At 39.9% G+C, this 26,731-nt stretch overlaps 1 protein-coding gene across 1 annotated transcript in view; it reads right to left on the bottom strand.

The window, feature by feature from the left end:
- Positions 1–26,731, bottom strand: part of spag17 (sperm associated antigen 17) — a 42,683-nt gene that overhangs the window by 2,412 nt on the left and 13,540 nt on the right. The window contains exons 7-32 of the mRNA XM_063200608.1: positions 26,535–26,701; positions 26,219–26,380; positions 26,055–26,115; positions 25,451–25,569; positions 24,340–24,471; positions 23,757–23,870; positions 23,242–23,392; positions 22,192–22,295; positions 21,641–21,795; positions 20,774–20,868; positions 20,423–20,481; positions 18,037–18,255; positions 16,955–17,069; positions 15,452–15,556; positions 14,262–14,345; positions 13,469–13,542; positions 13,295–13,352; positions 11,548–11,690; positions 8,455–8,593; positions 5,939–6,129; positions 5,526–5,643; positions 4,858–4,997; positions 2,477–2,647; positions 2,041–2,114; positions 1,814–1,944; positions 720–844 (exon numbers count right to left, since the gene is read on the bottom strand). Coding sequence (XP_063056678.1) covers positions 720–844; positions 1,814–1,944; positions 2,041–2,114; positions 2,477–2,647; positions 4,858–4,997; positions 5,526–5,643; positions 5,939–6,129; positions 8,455–8,593; positions 11,548–11,690; positions 13,295–13,352; positions 13,469–13,542; positions 14,262–14,345; positions 15,452–15,556; positions 16,955–17,069; positions 18,037–18,255; positions 20,423–20,481; positions 20,774–20,868; positions 21,641–21,795; positions 22,192–22,295; positions 23,242–23,392; positions 23,757–23,870; positions 24,340–24,471; positions 25,451–25,569; positions 26,055–26,115; positions 26,219–26,380; positions 26,535–26,701 — 3,206 coding nt within the window. The remainder of the gene's footprint in view (positions 1–719; positions 845–1,813; positions 1,945–2,040; positions 2,115–2,476; positions 2,648–4,857; positions 4,998–5,525; positions 5,644–5,938; positions 6,130–8,454; positions 8,594–11,547; positions 11,691–13,294; positions 13,353–13,468; positions 13,543–14,261; positions 14,346–15,451; positions 15,557–16,954; positions 17,070–18,036; positions 18,256–20,422; positions 20,482–20,773; positions 20,869–21,640; positions 21,796–22,191; positions 22,296–23,241; positions 23,393–23,756; positions 23,871–24,339; positions 24,472–25,450; positions 25,570–26,054; positions 26,116–26,218; positions 26,381–26,534; positions 26,702–26,731) is intronic.

Below are 26,731 nucleotides of genomic sequence, written 5' to 3'. Positions count from 1 at the left end.
CACCCAATGATTATTCATGCTCTGCTGTGATGCAATTGGCCATTCCTTGTTATAGTAAAACACGTCGGCGCCAGTGAGTGGAAGTAACCGAAAATGTCAGAACCAATAGTGCTCCACAGTGCTGTCAGAACTGGTGTGCGGAGGAGGCCCTAATGTGTTTCGTAGATATTAGTGACAGTGATTAGTGATTAGTGATTAGTGATTAGCCACACATCCAGGTTTTTCCTGGATTGTCCCGGTTTTTATGGTCTGTCCAGGTAAATGGAATAACTGTCTCTTTTTTTTATAATGCACGTCTTCATATTACCCCATTGAAATAAACGCATATCATTAATGTTTCCCGCTCGCACGTCGATGTGTCCCGTTGTTTAACCACTGAAATATGGCAACCCTATAATAATAAAGGCTTTAACATTTTTTGGACAAGAAGAGTGTCTTGGACTACCTTTTTGATGAGACATGTTTCGTAGAGTGTTTGAATGTTGGACAAAGTACCCGATCAGACAACCTGTCTGCACACAGACAGGCCAGGGCCGGTATGGACGGTTGTCATGGCAACGAATCAAACGTCGTCGGCAACAAGGACGCGCATAGCTATTGTGACGTAGGCACGTAATACCGCCTCCGGGCGAAACAACCTAGAATTTCATTGTCCCCATACCTAGCATCGGCCACAGTAAGACTTGAAGACCATGCAACATCACATGAACATGCCTAACCTCATGGGAGGGAAAATTGTCCCAATTTCTGCATTTCAGGTGGGACGACCTGATATCCTTTTTGGCCATCTGATCGAGGCACCTTTCAACCCGGCTTGGTTTCAGCAGTGTAATTTCCTGGGCTCCTGGAAGGAAAACACAAGTAAAAACACAAATATATACTGTATAAGCACTCAAGTGTACATTGCATTCAACACATTTCACTGTAGAATTTTGTATCGAGGCGCTCCCATCTATAACTTTAATTTCAGACACAAAATCAGTATGTTCCTCCCGTGCAACTGATATTCAACAGCATTTTCCATACAAAGACCAATCTGTGACGCAGCGCACAATGACAACGGCGCAAACTAATTCTGCAACGTGAGCGAGGGAACAAGTGCAAAGAGAGAGAGAGCAAGAGCTCACACGCACAGAGAGTGCGCGACTGAGTGAGTGAGCGAGCGACACAGAAACACTTGCATGGCCAACTCCGATCTCAAGGGAATATCAAAATAATGTCATCCAACTCCTTCCTGACCCATTTAAAGGGACACTGAGCAGGAAATGGACAAAAAGGGTACGGCAACTATGCTGTCCATTGAAACTGGGCTGCTTATTGCCAAATATGATCTTTACATGAAAGTTTACTAAGTAATAAACACACATTTCCTAGTATGGTCCTAGTTTGCAGCTAAAAATGGCTATTTTTGGAAATTCAAAATGGCGGACCATGGAGAAGATCCCCCTTTTCATGTATGAAAATTGCAATTTTTCAGTCATAATGAAACTTGTACTTAGAATTTGATGGTGGTGGTAAGTATTCATGAAAAATGTAACATTAGTGAATGGGCAGCATGCATTCTGGAAATAAACAACTAAAAATCTAACGCAGTGTCCCTTTAATGTATCCCTTACTCCAGCATGACCATCGGCTAATAGTAGCCTACAGTCGTGCTACTAGCCTAGGTGTTACGTACTGTAGCACCACATAATGCTACCTTGTCTGTGGGAAACACTGCTAAATGCATGCATTTATGCATCCCACTGCTAAATGCACTGCTAAATGCATCCCACACACTCATGCAAGTTTCTATTCTGCTCAGCGTACTTGCCTGGGCATTCTGGAATGATGTCTTTCAGAATAGCTACGGTCGAATCAGCATGAGCCTCTGCCAGTAGATCGTCTAGTATCTCAGAGCTCAACAACTCCAGTCCAGAACCATCTCCATTTGCCACAAACAATCTGAAAAAGAACCCTCAGCCTCTTTATATACTCATTGTACTAAAAGACACTGCGGAAGATAACTCGAAAATGAGCACAAAAGGTGGTGCGACCCACCTTGGTATGTGTGCAGTCTTCAAGCGATCTTGTGACTTACTTTCTGTCACAAATGTCTGGCCATCAGAGTTTACCTGCACAAAGTAAATACAAGCAATAAGCAAACCCTTGTAAACAGTGGTGTAGTCTACGTAGAACGCAGGTATACGGAGTATACCCACTTCTAAATTTTAGGGGCTTCAGTATAACCACTTAAAATTGATTGATCCATTATTTAGAACAGCATAAATATATACAGTATACCCACTTCAAAAAATGCTCGAATATACAGTATACCCACTTCAAAAAAGTAGACTACACCGCTGCTTGTAAATCCTAACACATCAACCACCAACATTTCAGCGACAGCTTCCTTTGCAGAGGTCTGCACTTTCTAAGTGCATTTTCTAGATTATAGTATACCATCACAAAAACTTACATATTGGAACTTATTTACCTCAAAATGGTTTCCGAAGGCATCAGTGACATGACATAAGATGTCTCCCAAAGGTGACATCACATAACAGCTTGGCTGCAACTTTTGGAATGTGGCGGTTCTGTGTTGAGATGTGTACATAACCTGGCCTTCCTTATCTATGGACAGCAGATTTGAATTGGAGAGCATGACCTGAAACAAAGAGATGATCCAATGGGTTTCAGGCGGAAGATATCTTAGGTTCATATCCACTACATAGGCTTGGTTCACATACTGTGCAGTTTTAGTGGGAACAGGGCAAAGATAAAAATAGTCCAGAGGCGTTGGGCTCAGGTTTTCTTTTTCACACTAGTCTACGCAAGCAGTCTCATAACAGAGGATCAACTGTCGGCTTAGTGCACCACCAGTGTCCTTTAGTGCTCATAGCCCTGTTTTGCCTCCTATTGAGATTGACATAACACGTCTCTTTTTAAGGTTTTTTTTTTTTTACACATAACACATAAATGCACATACATACAACAACATGATGGCTGATAACATCGATGGATTTTTTTCAACTGATCCACTGATTTTCATGTACAGTGTAAAAGAGTCATGGGAGAGCAGTGGCATTAGCGGGATACTCACCCAATTTAAGACTGAGAGAGCCAACAATGCCCCCGTGAACAGAGCAGGCAGACATGACAAGAATAGCCCATGCCATGTTGCATGGGATACCAAAGTCTCCACCCCTTCCGGGCAGCTCATGGGGCCTAGGAAGTCAAAAATTTGACTGGGCTCCAATGGACTGATCAAACCTGTTTTCAGATCCCTCTAGTCTAAGATCACACATATGCTGTACCTCAAAAGTAATGATAACCAATGGTGTGATTGTCGACTTGTCAAGCGATTTGTGAGTTGTGTGCGTGCAAAAATATGTAGGCTAATTATTTGGACTACACAACAGAAGTAGCATGTTTGACATGCAGCCACTTCAGTCATGGTGCAGCGGTAGGGCTGGCTGTGCGCCTTCAGCCTCGGTTCATGTCAAATACGGGAGGCGCTCGTAGTCTATTACCTAGTTCCACACAAAAACTAAAATAACGTTTCTTGCCTGCTGAATATTAGTGGTCTTAGGACGCCAATCCAAATCTATAAAAGTCACTGCTATCATGAGAAATCCAGACCACATGCCAAACGGAATCAGGATTTAGCTTGACTCGCTCCATTCATTTTCTAATTTGCAATAAGGATTTTGAATAGGGGAAAGTCCCACAAAAGTTGCTGTGGCTAGGCTGACAGTGGGGAAACTTCCTTGTTTTCTCCACGGAGGCGGAGTGTCAGAGAAGTGCGAGGCCACAAGCACAAGTCGCGGACGGGAGTCAGGATAATAGAAAGAACCCATTAGGCACAGACGCAACCAAACATAAAAACAGAGATTCTTTAAGTATATAGAGATATGCCAATGTAATAGGTTGCTATGGGCACCTAACGTGACCAGGTTCCGGTCTGCCTAAAGGGGCGTGTCATAATACTCCTTGCATTGAATAGAACAGTCCTTAGGTCTGCCTAGGTCTGCCTAAAGGGGGACCCCCCTCCCCCCCTCCCCCTTGCGACAGTAGAACCCGGAAACAATGGGCCAATGGAACCTCTCTCTCTCTCCTCTCTCTGATAAAAAAAGTGCCAAAATACCCTAGAATAATTCACTTTGGTATGCAAGCATGAAATCTGACACACACTTTCATTAGTATAAACCACACAAATCCGTAGATGGTCACCATTTTTCAATATGATCACCATCTCTACCATTAAAGGGACAGTTTGGTCAATTTCAACATGCAGTTGTATTGCTCACGCTACCCTTGACTTGTCAGTACCTGGTGATGCCACATTTTTCGGCTCAGCCCTTTCCGAGATATGAGCAATTCTAATGGGGGCAGCGTTTGTTTACATTTTTAAAAAATGAAACATAGGCCAACTCCAAATATTTTCCCAAAAGGTACTGCTGTTTGCTAGTTGTCTGCTGGTGTTTTATAACCGTTTGGATGTTTTTGGGAATAAATAAAAATGTTTTTTTGAAATGTAAACAAAGAGCTGCCCCCATTACAATGACCAGGATCTCGGAAACGGCTGAAGAAGAAGAAAAAAAAATCTCAGGCACTAACAAGTCCAGGGTAGTGTGAGCATTACAACTGCATGTTGAAATTGACCAAACTGTCCCTTTAAATAAGAATAGGTAAATCAGAAATAAAGGAGCCTTCTGTTCTCATTTTTGTACTACATATATTAGGGTTGCAAATTTCTGCAGGTTAACATGGCCAAGTTCCTCACATAAGCATGCTTGTGGAATACCCTCCTGGTGAGATATTGGAACGTCAATGGAACAGTGACAACTTTTCATTAGGCCTTGTTTTCTCACTTACCTGGTAAGAGAAATCTGAGCTGGCTAAAATAACTGTTCCATCCCCAAACAAAACCTGGCAGCTTCCATCATCCCCCATCAGCACAGTGGGAAAACCTGTGTTTTGTATCACCATCCACCTCTTCATACTGCACAGCAGGTCTGGGAAATAAAGCAAAGTTCATCCGCAGTTCTAAACATTTTCTCACCAATTTTGCAATTTATTTTCGCTCAGGCCGTCAAATGGTGCGTTGCCTGGGGTGGGGAGCCAGTCATTGAAGGATCGCCACGGCTTGTCATTTTTGCCCTTTTTTGTTTAAAGTTGGTATAACAATAAAAATTTACAAATGTAACTTATTGGACATTGTGTCCATGGTGTAATTGTTTTCAGAATAACAGAAACGTGTTAATAATGGTCATTCAGATTGAGAAATCAAGAGAGATGTCTAATTCCAGAAGGGGGGCAAAACATTTTGTCTTGAACTGTACATTAACGTTTTAAACCTTATTGACATAACTCCATTTCGAAACTTTGGAAACATGCATGATAAATTATTTTAATGCATGCCTAGCAACCAGTCAGAAAACACCCTAAAACTTATGAAGGTCATAAGGATGAACAGGCAAATACAATAACAACAAGATTCTTATAAATACATTTCACACTCATTTACTTTAAAGTATCGTCACCTTCACCCGTGGTCTCCTGGTGGGAAGTTGTGATGCGGGTCCCGTCTGCATGCTCTACGACTGTAGACCCGCTGGGCTCCTGCACCGAGATAACTCCATCCTCTCTCAGAGTGACGACCTTTAGCAACATTGACATCAAATCATACTACAGTATAGACGTGTATATGAGGGAAGAGCTAAGCTAGTGAAAGTCAATGGATCTGTGTAGCATGTAGCAATGCTACACGGATCCATTGACTTTCACTATCTTAGCAACATACTCCCTCTTTTAACTTGTCTTAAAGCAAGACAACGCTTAACATGAAAAATAAGACACTTTACCACCTTTATAAACCCCAGCCAACGATTTGAACTGTATTAAGCCCCAAAATAGTGGCATACTCCTTTAAGCATGAACAAAGCTGGTCGCGTACCGTTTGGCTGAAGGGGTCAGTTGATGTGTAAGTGAGGATGTGCTGAATGTCTGATGTCTCTCCCACAGAGTGAATCTGGAGGCCTGAGGGTGACGTTGTTGTCCAGGAACCACACAGCTGTCCGGGAGCCGGCTCACTTTTCGTCACCTCATCCACCTCATTCTCTGCATCAATCTCGATATTACCCTTGACTGATAAGCAACATAAAAAAACAAAAAACAAAACAAGCATTAATAGTTTATAAGACCTTGAGGTCAATACACACCTATAATACTGCTGCTGATTTATTTCAACATGGTGCATAAAATAACTGTGTGATTGCTAAAACCAGAACTTGCTTTCAGTTCATTAGCATTCATATTGAGGCTTTGCTACAATATTTGCCTCAAAGATTAGCACATCCGTCTGTCCACCGACAAAATCAGAATTTAGTCAGAAGTTAATAATCGCCTCCTTCATTTCCATGTAGTGGCAAAGCAATTGCACACACGGGAATTTGTTGATGTGGGAGTACAGTAAGATTATTATAACTAGATTGCATTCTCACAGAAAATGCTGGAAGCGGGCTTGCCTTTTGGGGCAGAGCTGAGCAGTTTTATTTCTGATATCTCTATACCTAAATTAAAAACAAATTACTATTGAGGAAACAAAGCTAAAAGAAATGTTGGAAAAATCCATCCACCCAGTAAGAAGTTATGGGCCAAACAATTCAGCCATCTTGGATTCAGCCATCTTGAAAGTGTTGTAGCTCCGCATTTTGGGGATATACTAAATGACATTCATGCTATTTTAAGTTGGCTAAGGAACACTGCATATGATATAATTTTGAAAATCAACATGGGTCCGAGTGGGATTCGAACTCACAACCTCCATATCTCTAATCCAGCACCTTTGCCATTAATACTAAATGAAATACATGCTATTTTAATTTGGCTAAGGAACACAGCATATGATATAATTTTGAAAACCAACATGGGTCCGAGTGGGATTTGAACTCACGACCTCCGGGTCCGAGTGGGATACGAACTCACAACCTCCATATCTCTAATCCAGCACCTTTGCCATTGATACTAAATGACATACATGCTATTTTAAGTTGGCTAAGGAACACTGCATATGATATAATTTTGAAAATCAACATGGATCCGGGTGGGTTTTGAACTCACAACCTCCATATCTCGAATCCAGCACCTTTACCATTGAGCAGCAGCTGGATGTCACAAATATTCCAGCAAGACAATATCACATTGCTTTGAAGAGCTGTACAATAGAATTCTAGAATTGTAGCGCAGCTGCATGCTCGTTTAGAATAGAATGTTGAGAGAAAGTGACAGTTGAGATGGAACCCTTTATTGGTAGCACCTGGCCTTTTCTGATTCTCTGTATGGCAGTTAGTATTGTGCTCTAAGGCAGAGGGCAGAATCAAAACAGTTTCTAGTTTTTAGATCGCTGTTGTTAAAAAACTAAAAAGAATTGGCACATGTCCTGCTCACAGATTGGAGTCATACATGTGATCTTTCTAACAGTCCTTGAATGAAGTTTATAGGTTAAACGGTTCAGTCACAAATGGACCTCTTGTGGAAGATGTGCACTCTTCAGAAAGGCACTTCAAAAATCAATAGGAAAAGCCATTGGGCCAGCCCAGCACTTTTTACACACCTGCCATTTAAAAAGTAATGGGAGTTGGGACATGATCTTTTCACCGTTTGGAGTCATCTCATAGAGCTCGCTAACAACGTGTCAACTAAACTTCTAGGTGAAAGTGTTGATGTTTTATGAACAAAAAAGCCTCCTACACTCTGATCTGTAGAGTGGACGGAACTCTGTCTCTGAAGGTTCTACCATTGTTTTCTATGGGGACCCAAACTTGCACAAAATCGCCAAAAACGGAAAAACGATAAGAGACACGGACATGCTATATCAGAACAAATTATCTCCAGTTCTCTGCCCCTGTTCAAATCCAGAGTAAAAACCCATTTGTTTCATATAGCCTATTCTTTATCATTCTTTGACTCTGTTTTGTTTTATTTTATTTTATTTAATATATTATATTTTATTTATTTATTTATTCATTTTTGTTTAAAATTCTGCTTATGTGTCTTGTTTTATTTTTGTTTCTCTCTGTACAGTGTCCTTGAGTGTTTTGAAAGGCGCTTTTAAATAAAATGCATTATTATTATTATTATTATTATTATTATTATTATTATTATTATCTCCAAGCCGAGCCGGTCATTTTAGTGTTTGAACGGTGTCTCCATCTCGAAAGGCCTAGGAGGAGATCCATTTTCTATTTTTACAGCCCTGCACAAGAGAAGCAAGCAAGCAAGCAAGCATAATAAACTGTACTTAAAGATTACTATAAGCGGGACTTGCTCTGCAAGCCCGCTTAATAATAATAATAATAATAATAATAAACGGTACTTAGGGATTACTAGCTCTGCAAGCCTGCTTAATTATTTCTTTATCATCCAGTTTCTAATCTAGTGCCTTCCTTTTGTACATCTAATTGTCAATACCTTTTCCCTCTTTAGATTCCTTGTTGTCCACTTTCTCGTCCTTTGCAGATCCATTCTCTTGAGTGGGTGGCTCCGGAACCGAATGTAGAATATGATCAGAATCTTGATAGGTGATTACCGTGCCATCAGCAAAAAGAGTCTGTCAACAAAGCATACATTTCTTCCTTTGTTTTACTTGAGTAAAATATGAAAAATACAATGGTCTGTGTGCTGTGTTTAATTAATAATTCATGGAAATAAACAGTGCCTACACCTTGAATAGAGACAGGACGAGTCGCCTTTTGGTAAGTCTTGCCCCCTTGTATTACAGTTGCTAGGTCAGACAGACAAACTTTCTACGTGGTTTATGTGTTGAGTATATTACAGCAGTAGTACACTCCTAATAAAACAAATTCCATTCATAATTGTGAATACAATATTTCATATTGTGAAGGCAAGTATTATTTTCGGAACCGTCATGCATCACAGCTGTTCAGCTGTTGTGGGCTCTCAACTTCAAACCAGGGTAAAGGGTAGCTCAAACTACACCAAATCACCCAACATGACGGCTCTGGTCACCTTCCAAACAACCTTTTTTGCACACTGAAGAAGGCACACGTCGAAACGCGTTTGTGCAATAAAAAAACACTGCTATGCAAGGTGCGGCCTTCTTCTTGAAACATTGAATTTAATATTTGGGCCAGCACCCTCAGAGGTTTAAATTATTAAGAGTGATGACTGCTGCAAGAAGAAAAAAACCTTCCAAACTACCACATCAATGTCACGTTTTGGTGTTTATAAATTCAGTTATCCAGAGCTTTTAGTCTGGTCAAGCTGTTTCAGAGTTCTCAGAGAGCAGATACATAACCATGGTCGTCCTGCACAGTCGAGACTTAAAGGTACACTGTGTGAGATTTTTAGTTGTTTATATCCAGAATTCATGCTGCCCATTCACTAATGTTACCTTTTTCATGAATATTTACCACCAGCATCAAATTCTAAGTTTTCATTATGACTGGAAAAATTGCACTTTTCATACATGAAAAGGGGGATCTTCTCCATGGTCCGCCATTTTGAATTTCCAAAAATAGCCATTTTTAGCTGCAAAAATGGCTGTACTTGGACCATACTAGAAAATATTTGTTTAATACTTAGTAAACTTTCATGTTTGGCAATAGCCAGCCCAGTTTCAATGAGCAGCATAGTTGCAGTACCTTTTTTGACCATTTCCTGCACAGTGTCCCTTTAAAACTTGAAACTTCCTAGCAATCCTCTGGCATGGGAGCACATGTGCAAAACCACTGCGCATAAGCTGTAGGACAAGCGTGCAGTGCCATCACTTAACCTGTACAGTACCTGTAAAGTGCGGCGAGGCCACATACTGTATAGTACTTCCTCCAATGTGAGACGCAAAAAATCAATCACAGATCTTGAAATGAAAATGTATTTGTAGAGATAATTATGATCTGTAGCAAAGACTTTGCTTCATATTCACTTCTGTACTTGTTTCATATACTGTCGCGCTCTATTCCTTTCCAAATGTTCCCCAGGGAAAACTATGTGACAAGGAAGATACTTTCAAGGTCCTCTGATAAGAAACAATGTTAGCCTGTGTTTTTCTATTCCTTCTGTGCTGCCCATTAAAAAAGGGTCTTTGTGGGAGGAGAGATTAGAGAGACCGAGGATGCCAAGCGAGTGTTTTCCAGGGCTACTCACTCTCTCCTTTCGCAAAAGTAAATTGTAAACTCTGATCAACTTGTCGTGGTCTCATTAATTAATTAATTAGTTTAATTAATTTCCTTATCAGTATTGCATGTGTTTTTGAGGATGTTTGTGCACATGTGCATAGGTGGCATGCTTTGTTGACATACCACATTGTAATTGAACTGTACTATAATTAAACTTACCTTCTTACTCTAGGCACATATATTGAAAGTAACTTGTGTGTTTTTGAAATATTGTCTTTGTCTGCGATAGCTTTAAAGGTGCACTGTCTAATATTTTTTCAGCAGTTTATTTCCAGAATTCATGCTGCCTATTCACAAATGTTACCCTTTTCACAAATATTTACCACAATCAGCAAATTCTAAGTATTCATTATGACTGGGAAAATTGCAGTTTTCATACATGAAAAGGTGGATCTTCTCCATTTTGAATTTCCAGAAATAGACATGTTTAGCTACAAAACGTACTGTACTGTACTTTGGCCATACTAGTAAATATTACCGGTAGTTTATCATTTAGTAAATATTCAAGCAGGTTTCCCACTCTAATTCAGATATAAAATTCCATGATTTTCCATGACTTTCCAGACCCAAAAAACAGAATTTCCATGACCACTTCCATAAAAAGAAATTACGTTAAAGTTTTAAAAAGTGTGAAATCTGAAGATTATCTTCACCCCTAGAGCCGACGCTGAGTTACCGCCAGACTTAAGTGAGCACACTGCATTCTAGAATGTTGCACATTACAGCGCAAAGCCAAACTGTCTCTGGTGAAGCATTGCAGTATAACCAGTGAGAAACAATGTTATACACCAAACAAAAATGTTATTGCTTCTACACAACTGTTAAGAAAATTCCATGATATTCCATGATTGTGCATGCAAAATGGTAAAATTCCATGACTTTCCATGACTGGAAAAACTTTTATGAAATTCCATGATATTCCAGAAATCCCATGACCCGTGGGAACCCTGTCAAGAAAAGATCTAATTTGGCAATAGGCAGCACAGTTTCAATGAGTAGCATAGTTGCAATACCTACTCTGTCCACCATTCTACACAATACCACCAGATGCAACTACAACTTTGAATGCATTGAAATATTCAGTGTTCGAAGGTCTCTGATGTCATGTGAAAAAGGTCCATATAGTGGGCAGAAGTTGTGCTAATGGCAGTGTTATGTATGGCGCTAATGGTATGAAAGCATGTAAATCACCCTTAGAAAATAATTGGTACCATAACTGAAATGGGGGACCCATCAATACTTACTAGGTCAAGTAACTAGCAAGAGAGAAAAGTTAATGTGTCTGCACTTTTCATTTGCCAGTCTGCATAACTCATACGCGTACTGGTATTATTTGTTAGTGAAATGTGTCTGTAAGTGTGTTTACCTGACTTGAGCCATTTTGTAAATACTTGATCACAGTTCCTTCAGTTGTTATCACTCGGGAAAGCTCCGCTGTGTTTTTATTGTCCTGATTAAATGGCTCAAGGGTGGCTGAACTCTGGCGCACCAGAAGTTTTTTAGTTCCATCTATTAAAATACAAAATGAGAACACAGTCATGTTTTAGAGCACAGTATATCCTGATTCACATGGGATAAATATTACTAAAGCCCGATTCGGAAGGGACTTTTATTACCTATGGACCCCAGGTAATTCGGAATAATTACAGAGAATGTCTGACTTATTAGTCCTGTGCGAATGTGCCATGTCTGCGATTTGTGAGGTAATAATTCCGCCGCGAATTACCTACTCTATTTCGGCGAAACTCAGACGTCCTGGGGTAATTTTACCCTTGTAATGTCTGTGAATTGAGTAAATAACAGACGTTTATTTATCCCGTCCGAATGCGAGCCGAAAAATCACGGAGGTCCAGGAGTAATTGCGAATTACCAGGGGTCCATAGGTAATATTTATCCCGTGCGAATCGGGCTTATGGACCACAGTTACCCCCGCACCTCTGTGTTAATTTTGTGGCGCATTCACAATCGGATGGGATAAGTTTGTAATTTATTCCATTTACAGACATTATGACCGGACTTGTTGTGAATTCACAACTTCCTGTTTTGTCGCGAAGAGTAGTGTTCTTCTTAGAATTGTTCTTGCTTAATTGGTTTACTTTGTTATTTACACGGGATAAGCCTATTACTAATTGCCCCTGAATTGCAGGTAATCAAACTTTCGCCAATATACTCCATTATTCACAGCAAGAAAAGACAAGAGACATGCAATTGCAATCACAAACACACACACACACATTCACACCAGGCTTGTACGAAATTCCGAATTGAATGAATTTCAATTCAAAGTAATGCCATAATACGAACACTAGGTGGTGTCATTACCTTGAATTTCTTTGAATTTAATCTACACCACCCATTGAAAGTAAATAGAACACCACCACCTAGTGTTCGTATTATGGCATTACTTTGAATTGAAATTCTTTCAATTCGGAAATTCGTACAATGATTCACTGATACAACTGATTCACACAGGACTTAAAATATCACTGGATGTCTGCGTTTCATTGATACACGGTAGGTAATATGCGGCAGAATTATAACTTCACAAATTACAGGCATGCCACATTCGCACGGGAGTAAGAACTCAGACATTCTCCGCAATTATTCTGAATTACCAGTGATGCACATGTAATATCTATGCCATGCGAATCGGGCTTTAGAGAGTGACGATGGCAATAGCAATTAATTCGTAGAGCATTTCAAAAACAGCAGTAAAACAACACGCCTGTACCCCCATAACTGTCATGTCGAATGAGTCTCATGATCAAAATCCTTGCATTTGTGATTGGATAAACCATCTGTCTGTCAGATGCCCCACTTCAGCCAAACCAATTGAATTAAACCCCTGACACAGCTGAGAGCGATAGGTGGAAGAAGAGCCACAACGCCGCCCATCTATTGGAAATCCCACCTGGACTCTGACCTTCACACTACTCAAATGGTCAAGGGCGTTCCAGTTTCCTCATGATGTCATCAGGAATCAGACAAATAATTCCTACCCAACTTACCAGTGTCCTCCTGACACACACACACACACACACACACACACACACACACACACACACACACACACACACACACACACACACACACACACACACACACACACTTACCAATGTCTTGACAAATGAACTGCACAGTAATGCCATCAGGAGTACAGACAAGTAATCCCTAAAGGGGAGAAAAAGTCTAAGATCAGACTGTGATCAAATCAAGATCAGACTGTGATCAAACATAATAAGTGAGAGTATACGCATGCACACAATAACACACAACACACACACTACCTCAGTGTGAGAACATTGATTTGACGGAGATGATACTTCTGATGATGGGAGAGTGCTCTCTGGTTCTTTTTTCCCTGTAAGTAAACAAACGCACATCATCTACGATTAAAACCAAAACATCAGCTGCAGCTTCTGAAGGTGTGTTGGTCTAGTGAGTTTTGTGTTATTTTGTAGGCTACCTTGACAACAAGGCTGCATGCTGAATGTGTGCTGTAAGCCTACAGAACACCATATGACCATTTTCAACGCTGCCATGATAATTTAATATATAAATACATATTTCAATGACACTTTTAAAAGAACATAAAGTGTATAGTCCCAGCAACAACAAAAAAGTTTTATAAATGGTATCTTAAGTTTTTTTTTTCATTCAAATCCTTTTTCTGGCTTATTTGTCACAGGCCCTATACACCCAGCACCCAGATGATTTGACATTCATCTGTATTCTCTTACATTACATTGTCACTATCTGTATAAAGCAGTACAATGGCATTATTTGAGAAATGCTGCATAAAGTTAAACAGATATAAGCATGAATGTCCCATAGGTAAGCTTGGTTTACTCCTGCCGAAGAGGGTTAACTTTAAGGCAACGCCATACTGACCAACACCAACAGTGTGTAGGCAAATCCAAATTTTAATTTATATTTCTTTGTATGGCTAGTATTTATGTATTATTATCATTTTGTTTTGCTTTTTCATTATGCCAATAGAGTTATTTTTTCACTGTTTTTTTTTTAGCAAAAAGACAAAGGGAAATGATATCATAAAATTATGTCACAGCTGCCTCTCACCTGTGCAAGGATGGCAAGAAGACAGCTTCATTCCAGTAGAGAGCATGGCAAAAAAGGAGCCATGATGATCCAAATGTTTCCTTTCTACAAAGAAAGGCATTAACATCAGTCACGTCTACACATTTCATAGACTTTTCATTTCACAAAGTAATAAATGAAAAGATGTTGTTTTTAAATACGGCCACTCAGAAATACAAACCATGCGGTTAGGCATTGAGGTGGGTTACCAGTCGAAGGACGCACTCAAAAATCATGTAATGATCTCTGAATATAGCACTGCTATCTGTACAACATTGGAAAACATTGTTCAACAAATTCCAGATTAAGGCTACGAAATCTGTTAAATCTTGTGCTAAAAGCTAGTAGCAGCAGATGTAAAAAACAGCGAAGGAACAATTTTAACAGAACTCGTCAGATCTCCTTCATGTAACAGTGATTGTGTACAAAGAACATGTTTATCAAGCCTTTCAACTCACTACAGCAAAAGTTATTTGCATGGGCTATAGTAGCACTCATGGATGTAAGTAGAAACAACCGAGTCAATTTCCAAATCTGATTTGACTAAGAACTATATTTTCGAGCTGGTGTGACAATCAATGTACGGACCAAATCTGCAGTCAGGCAACGGTTGTGCAATAATATGGAAAAACGGAACTGTAGTTTCCGCAAACAATGTCTCAATGTCAGGACATGTTTGCAGAAACTAGCCATGCCATGGAGAATGTTATGCGGCCTGCAACATCATTGGCCAAGAGCACAGGGCACCAAATATGCACGTCTGTGAAACCAGAAAGTAATGCTAATATTAGGGACTGAATTACTGTATGGAAGCACACGCCAAGGACCATCTGTTCAAAAGCATTTTGATAGACGTAAAGATCTTCAGAGACGGTTGAAAGCTTGCTTAATAGCCCCGCATTAATGGAAATTAGCGCAATTGGCAAACTTGGTACAGCCTGCATTAAAAATTCTTGCGATTTTTCATTTGGACAACTTCCCTTGGCCTCCAACAGATGGGATACGTTTGTAAAATGGTCGGAATTCTCCTTTAAACTCTACATTTGGTTGCTGGAAATGTTCAAATTCAATTGGAGATAGCCAAGGTCATGGCATTTTGTGCAGTGCCACAAGAAGTATGGGTGAACCTAGACAAAAAAATAAGTACTTAAAAAAAACCTCAGTGTATTCACCTGCAATTTTGGGAGATCCTAGCTGTAGCCCTGAATTTGTCCCAGAATAATTCATGTAGAGGTGGTGCATGTCCTTGATCACACATATTGTCATTTGAGCCATACCTGAAAAAAGAAGTCGATAAAATCATTCCATTCAAATAGTTTGTCAACTTTTACCGCAAATGAGTGAAGTGCAGCACCAGTAAAGAATCAAGAAAAAAAAATGCACTGCCACTTTAAAACTCGTTCCGGGCACCCTTGCATTGACTCAGGATAATCACAGTAAAGTTGAGCTGGACAATCCCACAGATAGAGGTCAATAGATTAAAGCGATGTTTGAAGATGAGCAGGAAGAGTTTCTGACTTCTACTGCTATTTTCACACCTAGTCAGCTTTAAGAGAACCAAACTCAGTCCTCTTTTAAGTGGACCAAAAATGAACCGTCAGCAAAATTACTCAGTTATTTTTGTAATACACTCACAATATGAACAACAACAGAACTGACTGCTCTTTCTGGTCCCGTTAGACTTTTATGGTCTTTTTGACCATACCCGATCTTCTAGAGCTCTCCCTTGGTGATTCACCTAGTCACAAATGTAACTTGTCAGGAATCATAAGCGAACCGTGCTGAGACCATTATTGACTAATGGTTCACTTCCGAGAGGTCTGGGTACACTTTGGAGCGTTCACGTGTGGGCAGAAAATGATGTGTTACAGGTCTGAGTTCACTTAAAATGGCTGAAAGGGCCCGGGTGTGAAAACATTATAAGATTAATGGACAAGAGTAAACTTTCGCCGTCGTGAAGATGTCGCATAAACAAAGGCCAGGCATCAAAGTAGAGCTACTAAATTAAGTGCCACCACTTCACACCACTCCCATTTCTGTTTTAGGAGCAGACGTTTTCAGGTCAAAATGGGTTAAATGACATCATCTGTTAACATAGTGGTTAGTATAGTGGCTAATATCTTTCAGTGTCACTCGCCCAGCACACCCATCATTTCATTGTCTCAGGTACAGTGAAAAAACTTTCAGGAACCTTCTTTTTTTAAAATGTATTTTAAATGTGTGGGGGGGCTTAGCGCACTGCACCACAGTGCCCGCTCCAGGACCCTTCTTAGGGCTCCAATAAGACACGTAACATGACTTGAACATGAAATTAGGTGTGTCAACGTAACATGACTTGAACATGAAATTAGGTGTGTCATAGGAATATACTGTAAGTGGACTGCAGCCAATATAACATCTCCCACAACAGAATACGTTAAGGCACATTTAAGCTAAAATACACGAGTGTTTGACTTTTCCAGGTTTTCCATGACCCTACGAACCCTGGTTTGTGATTTTTGCCCTTGCCCATATACAGCATAAAAAATGCATTATGTTCACCCCACAACTTCATCCCAGATTCTAATTTTGAATTTTTGAATTCGAGTTTGACACCCCTGGCCCAGGAGGACCTGCCACGGAGAAGTTCACCACATATTGTGCATTACATTAACATAGGAGGATGTTTCTTTTACCATGGATGAAATTATTTGTTTCCACTTGGACAGTGCCTCCATCTGCTGGGTAGAGAAATTTCTTCTCGCTAATAAGATGGATCAAGCAACCGTTCATATTGTAGCCTGCAAATGCCTACAAAAAAAACAAGCATTCACTCAATAAAGCGATTATGCATTTATTATTGCAACCATTTACTATATTAGCTATCATGTACGGTAACAAAGTCAACTTCAGTTAACCTAGTTCACCAAATACATGTGGTTCCACATTGCTCCATATGCATTCATCTGGTACAACATCATCAATATCTAATCAGCCAAATACATGGCGGTAACCCAATGCAATTAGGCATGTAGACCTTGTGTTCAAAACAGCTAATTTCACTGCCTTTTAGTTGGCTAATTGGCAATAGAGTCAAAAAATGAAGAGTTCAGATGCAAAAACCCCTAACTCCATTTCTGAACACCTGCACTTCTATATTTTTAGAGAACCCCTTTGTTGGTTTGGTTTACATTCATGTACTTGATAATACATATAAATAGTTATATTACATAAATAAAAAAATTAAAAAAAATGCAATTTTGATAGCTTTGTATTAAATAAAAATGAATTAAGATTATTTTCTGAAATGGCACTTAGGGGGTTTTGCATCTGAACTCTTCAAATGTTGTAATTTCCTCCTTTAGCAGTTGTTTTAAATTGTCCATGTGACAAATTTGAAGGCAATTGTGACTTAATACTATACCCTACTATGACCCAGCACAGGGCCTTTAGTAACGCTCTACGAGTTGGCCATTGCTATTCTGCTAACAGCAAATGTATAACACTGTGTCTTAACGGGTACGCGACATATGCTGTAGTTCAACAAAAAACGACAAGAATGGTCTGGATTGCTGGCATACTTGGCAAAATTCCGAAAACCAACCTGGCAGTCAATATGCTAATAATAATAATGATAATAATAACAATAATAATAATGAGAAGAAGAAGAAGAAGAAGAAGAAGAAGAAGTAGAAGAAGAAGAAGAAGAAGAAGAAGAAGAAGTAGAAGAATTAAGACAAATATTTTGTATTTGCACACTGTTTGGTTGCACACTCACTGGTTCATCTGTAGTTTGATGTTCTGAGTCCTTTGGTGGGTGAGGGGGCGTAGGCTGAGAGGTGGCTTGTAACTGCTCAGGGCTTTTGGTTGACTTCTTGTTGTCTTTGCCAGGATCCGCTTTATTGCCTCCTCGTCCACCGGCCTTCCCACTTTTGTCTTTCTTTGCTGCATTCTCCTGTTCCTCCTTTTTCAAGCGCTCTTGCTCAATCTTAAACGCCTTGTGAGAAAGGAAAGATATAATCTTTTTTTTAAAGGGACACTGTGCAGGAAATGGTCAAAAAAGGTACTGCAACTATGTTGCTTATTGAAATTGGGCTGCCTATTGCCAAATTTGATGTTTACATGAAAGTTTACTAAGTATTAAACAAATATTTTCTAGTATGGTCCAAGTACAGTCATTTTTGCAGCTAAAAATGGCTATTTTTGGAAATTCAAAATGGCGAACCATGGAGAAGATCCTAGCCTAGCGCAGCCAGACCCGTACAGCAAAAAGCTGTAGGGCGTCTAGATTTCTAGGCTAAGAAGATCCCCCTTTTCATGTATGAAAAGTGCAATTTTTCCAGTCATAATGAATACTTAGAATTTGATGCTGGTGGTTAGTATTCATGAAAAAGGCAACATTAGTGAATGGGCAGCATGAATTCTGGATATAAGCAACTAAAAATCTCACACAGTGTCCCTTTAAAGTCAAATACATGTGATGTTTAAAGGGACACTGAGTGAGATTTTTAGTTGTTTATTTCCAGAATTCATGCAGCCCATTCAGTAATGTTACCTTTTTCATGAATATTTACCACCACCATAACATTTTAAGTATTCACTACGACTGGAAAAATTGCACTTTTCATACATGAAAAGAGGGATCTTCTCCATGGTCCGCCATTTTGAATTTCCAAAAATAGCCATTTTTAGCTGAAAAAGGGACTGTACTTGGACCATACTAGAAAATATTTGTTTATTAAGCTTACTTAGTAAACGTTCATGTAAAGATCAAATTTGGCAATAGGCAGCCCAGTTTCAATGAGCAGCATAGTTGCAGTACCTTTTTTGACCATTTCTTGCACAGTGTCCCTTTAAGGAGTAAATTATACAGTATTGTTTTGTTTACTTAAATTAGAAATTTTATTTTTGTTAATTCCCAAAATGTGCAGAGTATGTTTACTTTATTAACACAACATCTGTTGGACTTAAACAGAAAGCCAACTTTAATAATACTACAGAAATTGGATATTTTTCACTTTTAGTGAAATTAAGGTGGCACAAAAAATGAGTACACCCCAGAATAAAAACAATCACATTTAGTACTTTGAATGGCTTCCATAATTTTTAATAATTTTACCAAGTGAAGCAAAAACTTCTACACATAGAATGAACAAGCAACTAAACAATACATTTTATTTGGAGGGCCTTTTCAAGTACCCAACCACTCAGTTCAGAACTACTTCATTTGGCAGAGGATTTCGGAGCAAATCCTTCCACCTGTAAAAAACATATCCTGGTAACTCCTGTTAAGTGCCTGTAAAAAACATGTCCTGTTAACTCCTGTTAAGTGCCTGTAAAAACATATCCTGTTAACTCCTGTTAAGTGCCTGTAAAAACATGTCCTGTTAACTCGAAGTACCTACTGCAGGGGACCCTTGACTAGTGGAGGACTTGCATAGTTAGGGCTTACGCACACCGGTTCCTACAGCACCACAGAGCATTATTGTTTCTGACGATTTCCGTTACCCCCGCACACTGGCGCAGATGTGCTATATAATAATTTCCAGGGTTCCCACACCTTTTTCATGAACAAATTCAAGCACTTTTCAAGCACTTTCAAGCACCATCTTTCCAGTTTTCCAGCACCTTTAAATAGGTCATGGGAAGGGGGTGTGGGCGTCCTCCCCCAGAAAATGTTGTGTTTTTAAGATGCAATTTCCTGCATTCTCATCAATTTTAGGGTATTTTATTTCCATTATTTGGCTTACAGAGTTTGACTTGACACACATTTCAAGCATTTTCACAACCTTGAAAACACTTTTTGAAATTCAAGCATTTTCAAGGAATTCAAGCACCAGTGGGAACCCTGAATTTCATCGCAGCAGAGCATGGATCAACAAGGGGCGGCTCAGACAAAAATAGCACTCTCCCGTAACTGGCAGCCGACAATCATAGCACGTCTGCACCAGTGTAGCAGACGGATATTGCTGGAACCGGCAGTTCTCTGCAGTGCTGTCGGAATCGGTGTGCGGAGGCCCTTACATCCCATTTTGGTTCCTGAACATTTTTAATCATGAAGATCATTCCTGTGAGATCGTTAATCTACTTTGTTGTAATGTAATTTTGAAGTGGTGACCACTGGAGAAATTTGAAATAGTTTTTTTATTAAATAGTGTACTGACCTTTAATGATTCCTCTTGTATGTAAATTTCCGCTTTTCCCTCTGTTGTAATTGGGACAGCTTGTTCCGAATGGGGGAAAAAATAAATAAATAGGAAAGACATGTTTAAATGAATAAATGAATAACTACATCTCAGATATTTATTTCGCAGCAATAATCAGTTTGCTGATGTCCAGTTAGGCAGTTATCGTTCAAGTGTTACAGTATGTATAGTGAAAATTAGACAGGTGAATAGTGACAAAAAAAGGGTATTCTATTCATGGCTGTTATAGCTGTGGTGATGTTTCATTGTCGTGTGGTTAAAATTTTACATGATGTTCTGTTTCATTCACTGAAAGGTTCTCTACTCTACCTGCACAAGTCTGAGGGGATTCACAGGGCTCTGGTCCACCTCCTGCCTGTATGCTCCAATCTTTCAGTCTTGCAGCAACGTGCTCCAAGTAATTCCTGAAAAAGTCTGTCTATTAGATTGGGGTTTTCTCTCGTGAATAATGTTTTTATTCATACTGTAAATACCTGTAGGTTACCTGAAATCTAACAAAATATCAATGAAAGTAAATCATATCACCATGCATCAACTGTGTTACAACAATAAAAGCCATGCATGCATTTGGATAATTCCATTGATATTTAACAGAGCCAGCCAACTTTTGCTGATAAAAACGGCCAGTGGATACCTCAAAATCCAAACTCTAGCACTTCACCTTTTTGAGAAGTATTGTAATAAAAGTGTCTTACAAACAGTCGGGTAGTATGGCTGAATCTCAAATGGTGCACTTGTGCACTTTAGTGTTCATGTTTCAGTGCGTATGCTGTATTAGTTACGCAAAGAAACATAGTGCCCGAAGTGCACAAGTGCGCCATTTGAGATCCAGCCTGTGTGTATGTGTGTGTAGCTCCAGAGCCCCCTGGTGGAGCTAAGTGGAACTACACCACACGCCAGAAAATTGTCTGAGCATTTATTGGTTCAATATCAATGGTGGCTTGCATCGAGGAGTCACTGGACAGATAGACTATATTGACTCAGAGACAGAAAACATTTTTGAAGGAATTTGTTGGTGGCAAGAACGCAAAGATGATAGATAAAGCCAAGCTGTTCTGAAGGCGAAGTCAACGCATGCTCTCCCAGACCTAGTAGTGGGGCACACGAAGCTGCACGCTAGAGAGTCAGGCATATGCACTATAGAATATTTTGCAAATCAATAAGTTTTCTTTTTACCTGAAGCCAACATCTGTGTGTAGAGCTTCGTCCCATGACTGTCTACTGTCTCTCTGTGGGCCGATGGGATTGTGGCAGAGGATGAAGAGTGCTCCATCTCTGGGGCTCCTGTAGGTATCCATAGACTGGTATGTTTGAGATGCCTCTTCCAAAACCTACAGAAGAGAGAAGTAAGATTATTTTTCTGTTTTGTTAGAATATTGATAGTGGGCCCCACCGTGGCTCTAACGGTAGGGCACCCGTCTGCTACGCGGCTGACCCCGGTTCAATTCCGGCCCTGGTCCTTTGCCAACCCTTCCCCGTCTCTCTCTACCCACTCGATTCCTGTCATAGTCCTCCCTGTCCTATCACAACATAAAGGCAACCCCCCCCCCCCAGGGGGGTCACTAATAATTGTGTCCAAGTGAAATTTCTTTAATGCTGTCCTATATAAATATATACTTAGACATCTGCAAAAATGTGAGGGCTGTACTCACTTATGAGACATATTGTATGTATGTCATATAAAGAAATGCCCAATACAATAGTTTACAATGTGGGTGTAATACTACCTGTGTGAAGACAGGGGCACTGAAGTGTTCATACACATTCAGGTCAGTCAGAGAGTGAAGAGTTGATTTCACATGCTCAGAAGAATGATCATTGTTCATCAAACCTACAGAAATGGATAGACACAGAAAGACAATCTTCGTTTTCTTTATGTTCTGTTCACATTCCATGTGTTGTGCTTAACCACATAACACAGATCCTGTTTATTAATAAGTTACGTTTGTTTCAAGAGTCTGTCTCCAAAGCACTGCAGAGGTCTAAGGAGATTCTATAGGGAAGATTTAATGTAAGTGACTTGGTAGCACTAGTGAGAGAGACAGTGTCCGAGCAGAAGAATATGTCTATTGTGAGTGAGTGAAAGGATGAGTTAAGCCAGGCTCAAACTACACGACTATCGGCCCTTCTCAGCTGAAAACCCCTTACAACAATCTGTCGGGCAACGTCCAACGTCCTGATATAGGATTTTGCCATTAAAAGAGTAGGCGATCATAAATTGTAAATATCAAACAATGTTGGGCATTGTCTCAGCGTTTACATATCAGGGATAACATTGACAGTAGCGATTATCTTTATGTGTGCAGCGCAACCCGACGTAATCGGGAGTCCATTAGTTTGAGCCTGGCTTTAGTGTTGGAGAAAGACATTATTATAATAATAGGGTTCCCACTCTAAGTCAGATATAAAATTCCATAACCACTTCCGTAAAAGGAAAAGACATTTATAAAGCTTTTAAATGTTTGAAAACTGAACATAATTTTCACACCTAGAGCTGTTTTATGTCTGCATGAAGGTATACACAACCACAGCGCGAAACGGTGTTTACTTCACAGTGAGAAACAACATTATACACAAGACAAAATAAATCGTTTTGCCTCTACACCACTGTGAAGAAAATTCCATGATATTCCATGACTGCCCATGCAAAATGGTCAAAATCCATGACTTTCCAAGACTGGAAAACCCTTTATTGAAGTTCCATGATATTCCAGAAATTCCATGACCCGTTGGAACCCTACAAAGTATATTATACATGGTGCTGTCATTATTTTCACCTTCACTGAGGAGGCGAACGCATTCCTGGGTGTCCATTATGAAGCCCATGTCTTTACTGTGTCTGCTGAGTTCAGAATGCAACAGCTTCCACACTGGAGTCTTCTTCATCATGGCCCCCTCGATTTCTGACACATCAAAGGTACTCAGCATCTGCAGTGACAAGGACACTCTTAAAAGTGAAACCGTTAGTTTTGCAGCAGACAGGATGTAAATGAGTTTCTTTGCAGAGTGCCATTTGCAAAGCGCAATTTTATGACTTTGTGCATTTTTTTTTACTTTTTTTTTTTTTTTTAAAGGAAACAACAGTATCAGCCCCTGTGGACGGTCCGGCCACTGGGAGAATGCCCTGTAAACGTATCGTATGCCATATGACCATCCCAGCCCTGATGGTTGCAGTAGAGCAATGTATTCTTATCTTTTTACAGTTTGGTCTCAATGTAGAGTAGAAAAAAAAACACTGTTCCAAAACTTAAACTCATGAAAACAAAAATAATGGGACAGCAAGACTACTCACGGGACAATGATACAGCCGTTCTGCTCTTTTGTCACGGTGGTTCAGCAGTAAAGGGCCTACGGGCTGATTCCTTCTTTTCACATCCTCCGTCTTACCAAAGTTGTCCATCAATCTCTGTCAAATATTTGTCATGTCATTCCAAAACATGATAAGTCAGCTAGAGGTAAAAACCTAAATTATGTGCATTGCACTATAGGACATGTTATTAATATTCCATTCATTTGTGTTCATGCTTGGAAACCCTCCACAGTGGCTGATTTATAATAATTCTGACAAGATTGGCCCAAAACTAAGTGAAAGACTCTTTGTCAGTTATCGCGAACACTTGGCTTAAGTTGTTGCTGCTGAGGGTGTTTCAGCCAAACATGGTTTTTTTGTGTTTATTATTTTACTTTACTTGAATTACTTGTATCTACTATTAATAGTGTACGTTTCCTGATCTGAAATGCTTAAGAATGACAAAGATGCCAAAAGATAAGAAAACAAAATTGTTTGTTGATGATTCACAGACAGTGCACTATCTGAGAAATCATATATCAGGGATATAAAGGGATATAAAATGAGGGAGTTTGGAAAAAAACACCTTCTTCTCTTCAAATGGGCGTGGCAGGTAAGTTGCTGCGGTAAAGATGTGATGGGAAAGGTTGCAGTCCGATGGCACGTCCGGCTCTGCAGAGGTGGAGCCCTCAGCCGGAGCAGCCTGCTCTGCACTTATCTAAACACATTTAGGAAAATAATTATTGTGGCTGGTAAGGCAAGACATCCGTTTTTCTCCCTCAACCTACTAAACTGTTGACCTAACACAGATTTACGCTGTGCTAAATGGCATTAATAAGTGTTAGGTAGCGCATTTGTATAGACAGCAGCACACTAACAAGTCCACATGACATGGGGACGCTGCCTAACCTTTATGTCACCTGGTAGGATGTGGCCACCCTATGTAGGATGGTGGCCACAGTAGGTACTGCAACTATGCTGTTCATAGCTTTATGTTTTGTGTGCTAACTTGGCAAAAAGAGAACAGAAGCAAAGACACCAACTTTATCTAAAAAGTATTTCGCCAACATAAACGGCCCAGTCGCAAAAATAATGACCTAGTGTAATCCCATCCTGAAGAAGGCTATTCAACGTAGCCTGACCGCAGTTGGATGACATGTGCACTGTAAAATGGTAGGCTACTTTACTGACTCACATGGCTTCCTCTAGCAGTCATGATATAATATTGACAATGCAGATATTTATTTCATACCCTCGGCGTAATATCAATCACACACTGTACAGAATGCGGGTCTACGGCTACTGTGGGCTACTGAGGGGACTCGCCTGACGTCACACAATAGATTAGAATTCTTCTGAATATGTTACTGAAAAAACACACTTTTCCCCATTATATTTAATTTTCTGATGCCCTGTTACACGAAAAAAACAAACAAAAAAAACAAACGGATAATTGATGAAGTGGTAGAACTATCATAGGAATTCCATTATTTTGAATAAAAATGAACCCGAGATATACACTTTAAAACCCATCGCTTTTTGGAGGCCTTTGACTTCTAGAGTCCACAAGCACACACCTACACACACTTACACTGATATTATGTAAAGCGAACTTGTGTGTTTAGAAAGGCGCTATATAAAAACAAAGGTATTATTATTATTATTAATAATATAATAAAGATAATAAAAAGGCACACCTGCTCTAGCATGCAGTGCAGAATGAGAGGAACAGAAGTGCACTCTGGTGGTATTTTCTTCAGAAGATCATCATACACCCTCAGGTCTGAATCTGCACTCGTGGCCTCCGCCTGCAAGTCTGGGAGATGGTTGATGCATGCATTTGCCATTCAGTACAGTGTTTATTTATGTTGTATAGAGTGTAGTGGAAAGTGCGCACATCCAGCAAAAAAGCATCAGCAGGTGCCAAATCAAAAAAACTGTCACATGTAGGAGCGGGAAAGGATCTATCTGCACACTGCTTGCAAAAGACTTAATTTATTAGGGGCAACGTTTCGATCATATATCTTCTTCAGGCATCTATTTATGTTGTATAGCCATATTGCGACTGCAGTTTGACTTTGCATAGCTGTGTGACTGCGTCCCCATTTCCACAGTGTGTTGCAGCAGTGTGTGTGTGTGTGTGTGTGTGTGTGTTGCAGTCCTGTGTAGGTAGGCCTTTCATGCAAATCCCAACTCATCTATACGCTGGTGGCTGCACCAAAACCCAGAGAGGGAGGAGTGTGTGTGTGTGTGTGTGTGTGTGTGTTTATTTGTTTTTAAATTAAGACATTTTTATCTTACCAGAACTATCCTCTGACTGTTTCTTCTTTGGTACGGTAGTCAGAATTGCTGATGGTTGCACCTGAGGTAAGTACAGTATTAAAGGACAGCAAGTATAACAAAAAAGACTGACTGAACCAGTTGAAATGAGTTTAAGATTGCGTGTACTGTATGATGTGGTGCACCTCAGCAGAGCACTCGGGGCTGCATTGGACGTTGCCAGATGTGACCGATGGAACGTGAGTAAGTTTCATGCTCTGGAGGTAGTGCAGGTGCTCGCGCCTCCAGTCCAGGCAGTCATAGATCAAAGTGGCGACAGATTCAAATACTTTTGTCCCACAAGTAAGCTGAGAAACAAATAACGGACAAACAACGAAAAACAATAGACTTAAGTAGTCCAACCACTACGAGTCTAATAGTATAAAAACATAGAGGCAAACAAAGGTATCGTCAAAACAGAGACATAACTTAAGAACATAAAAAAGTGAAGTATTCCATTACCATTTCTTCAGTGCTTTCCTGATCAAGGCAGGGATTCTCCTCTATTGTACAGACCAAACCAACCACATCAAAGAGCCTGGAGTGGTTGCCAGCACTGAGTAGGACATTTTCCAGATGAGTCCAAAAATGGTCCAGTTCATTCGGCATCCATAAAACTGCAGACACATCTGTTTGAATTTAAAGTAAGAGTTTAAAAG

Source organism: Engraulis encrasicolus, chromosome 6 (genome assembly GCF_034702125.1).
Source record: "Engraulis encrasicolus isolate BLACKSEA-1 chromosome 6, IST_EnEncr_1.0, whole genome shotgun sequence".
Taxonomy (NCBI): domain Eukaryota; kingdom Metazoa; phylum Chordata; class Actinopteri; order Clupeiformes; family Engraulidae; genus Engraulis; species Engraulis encrasicolus.
This window is presented reverse-complemented; position numbering and strand designations above follow the sequence as displayed.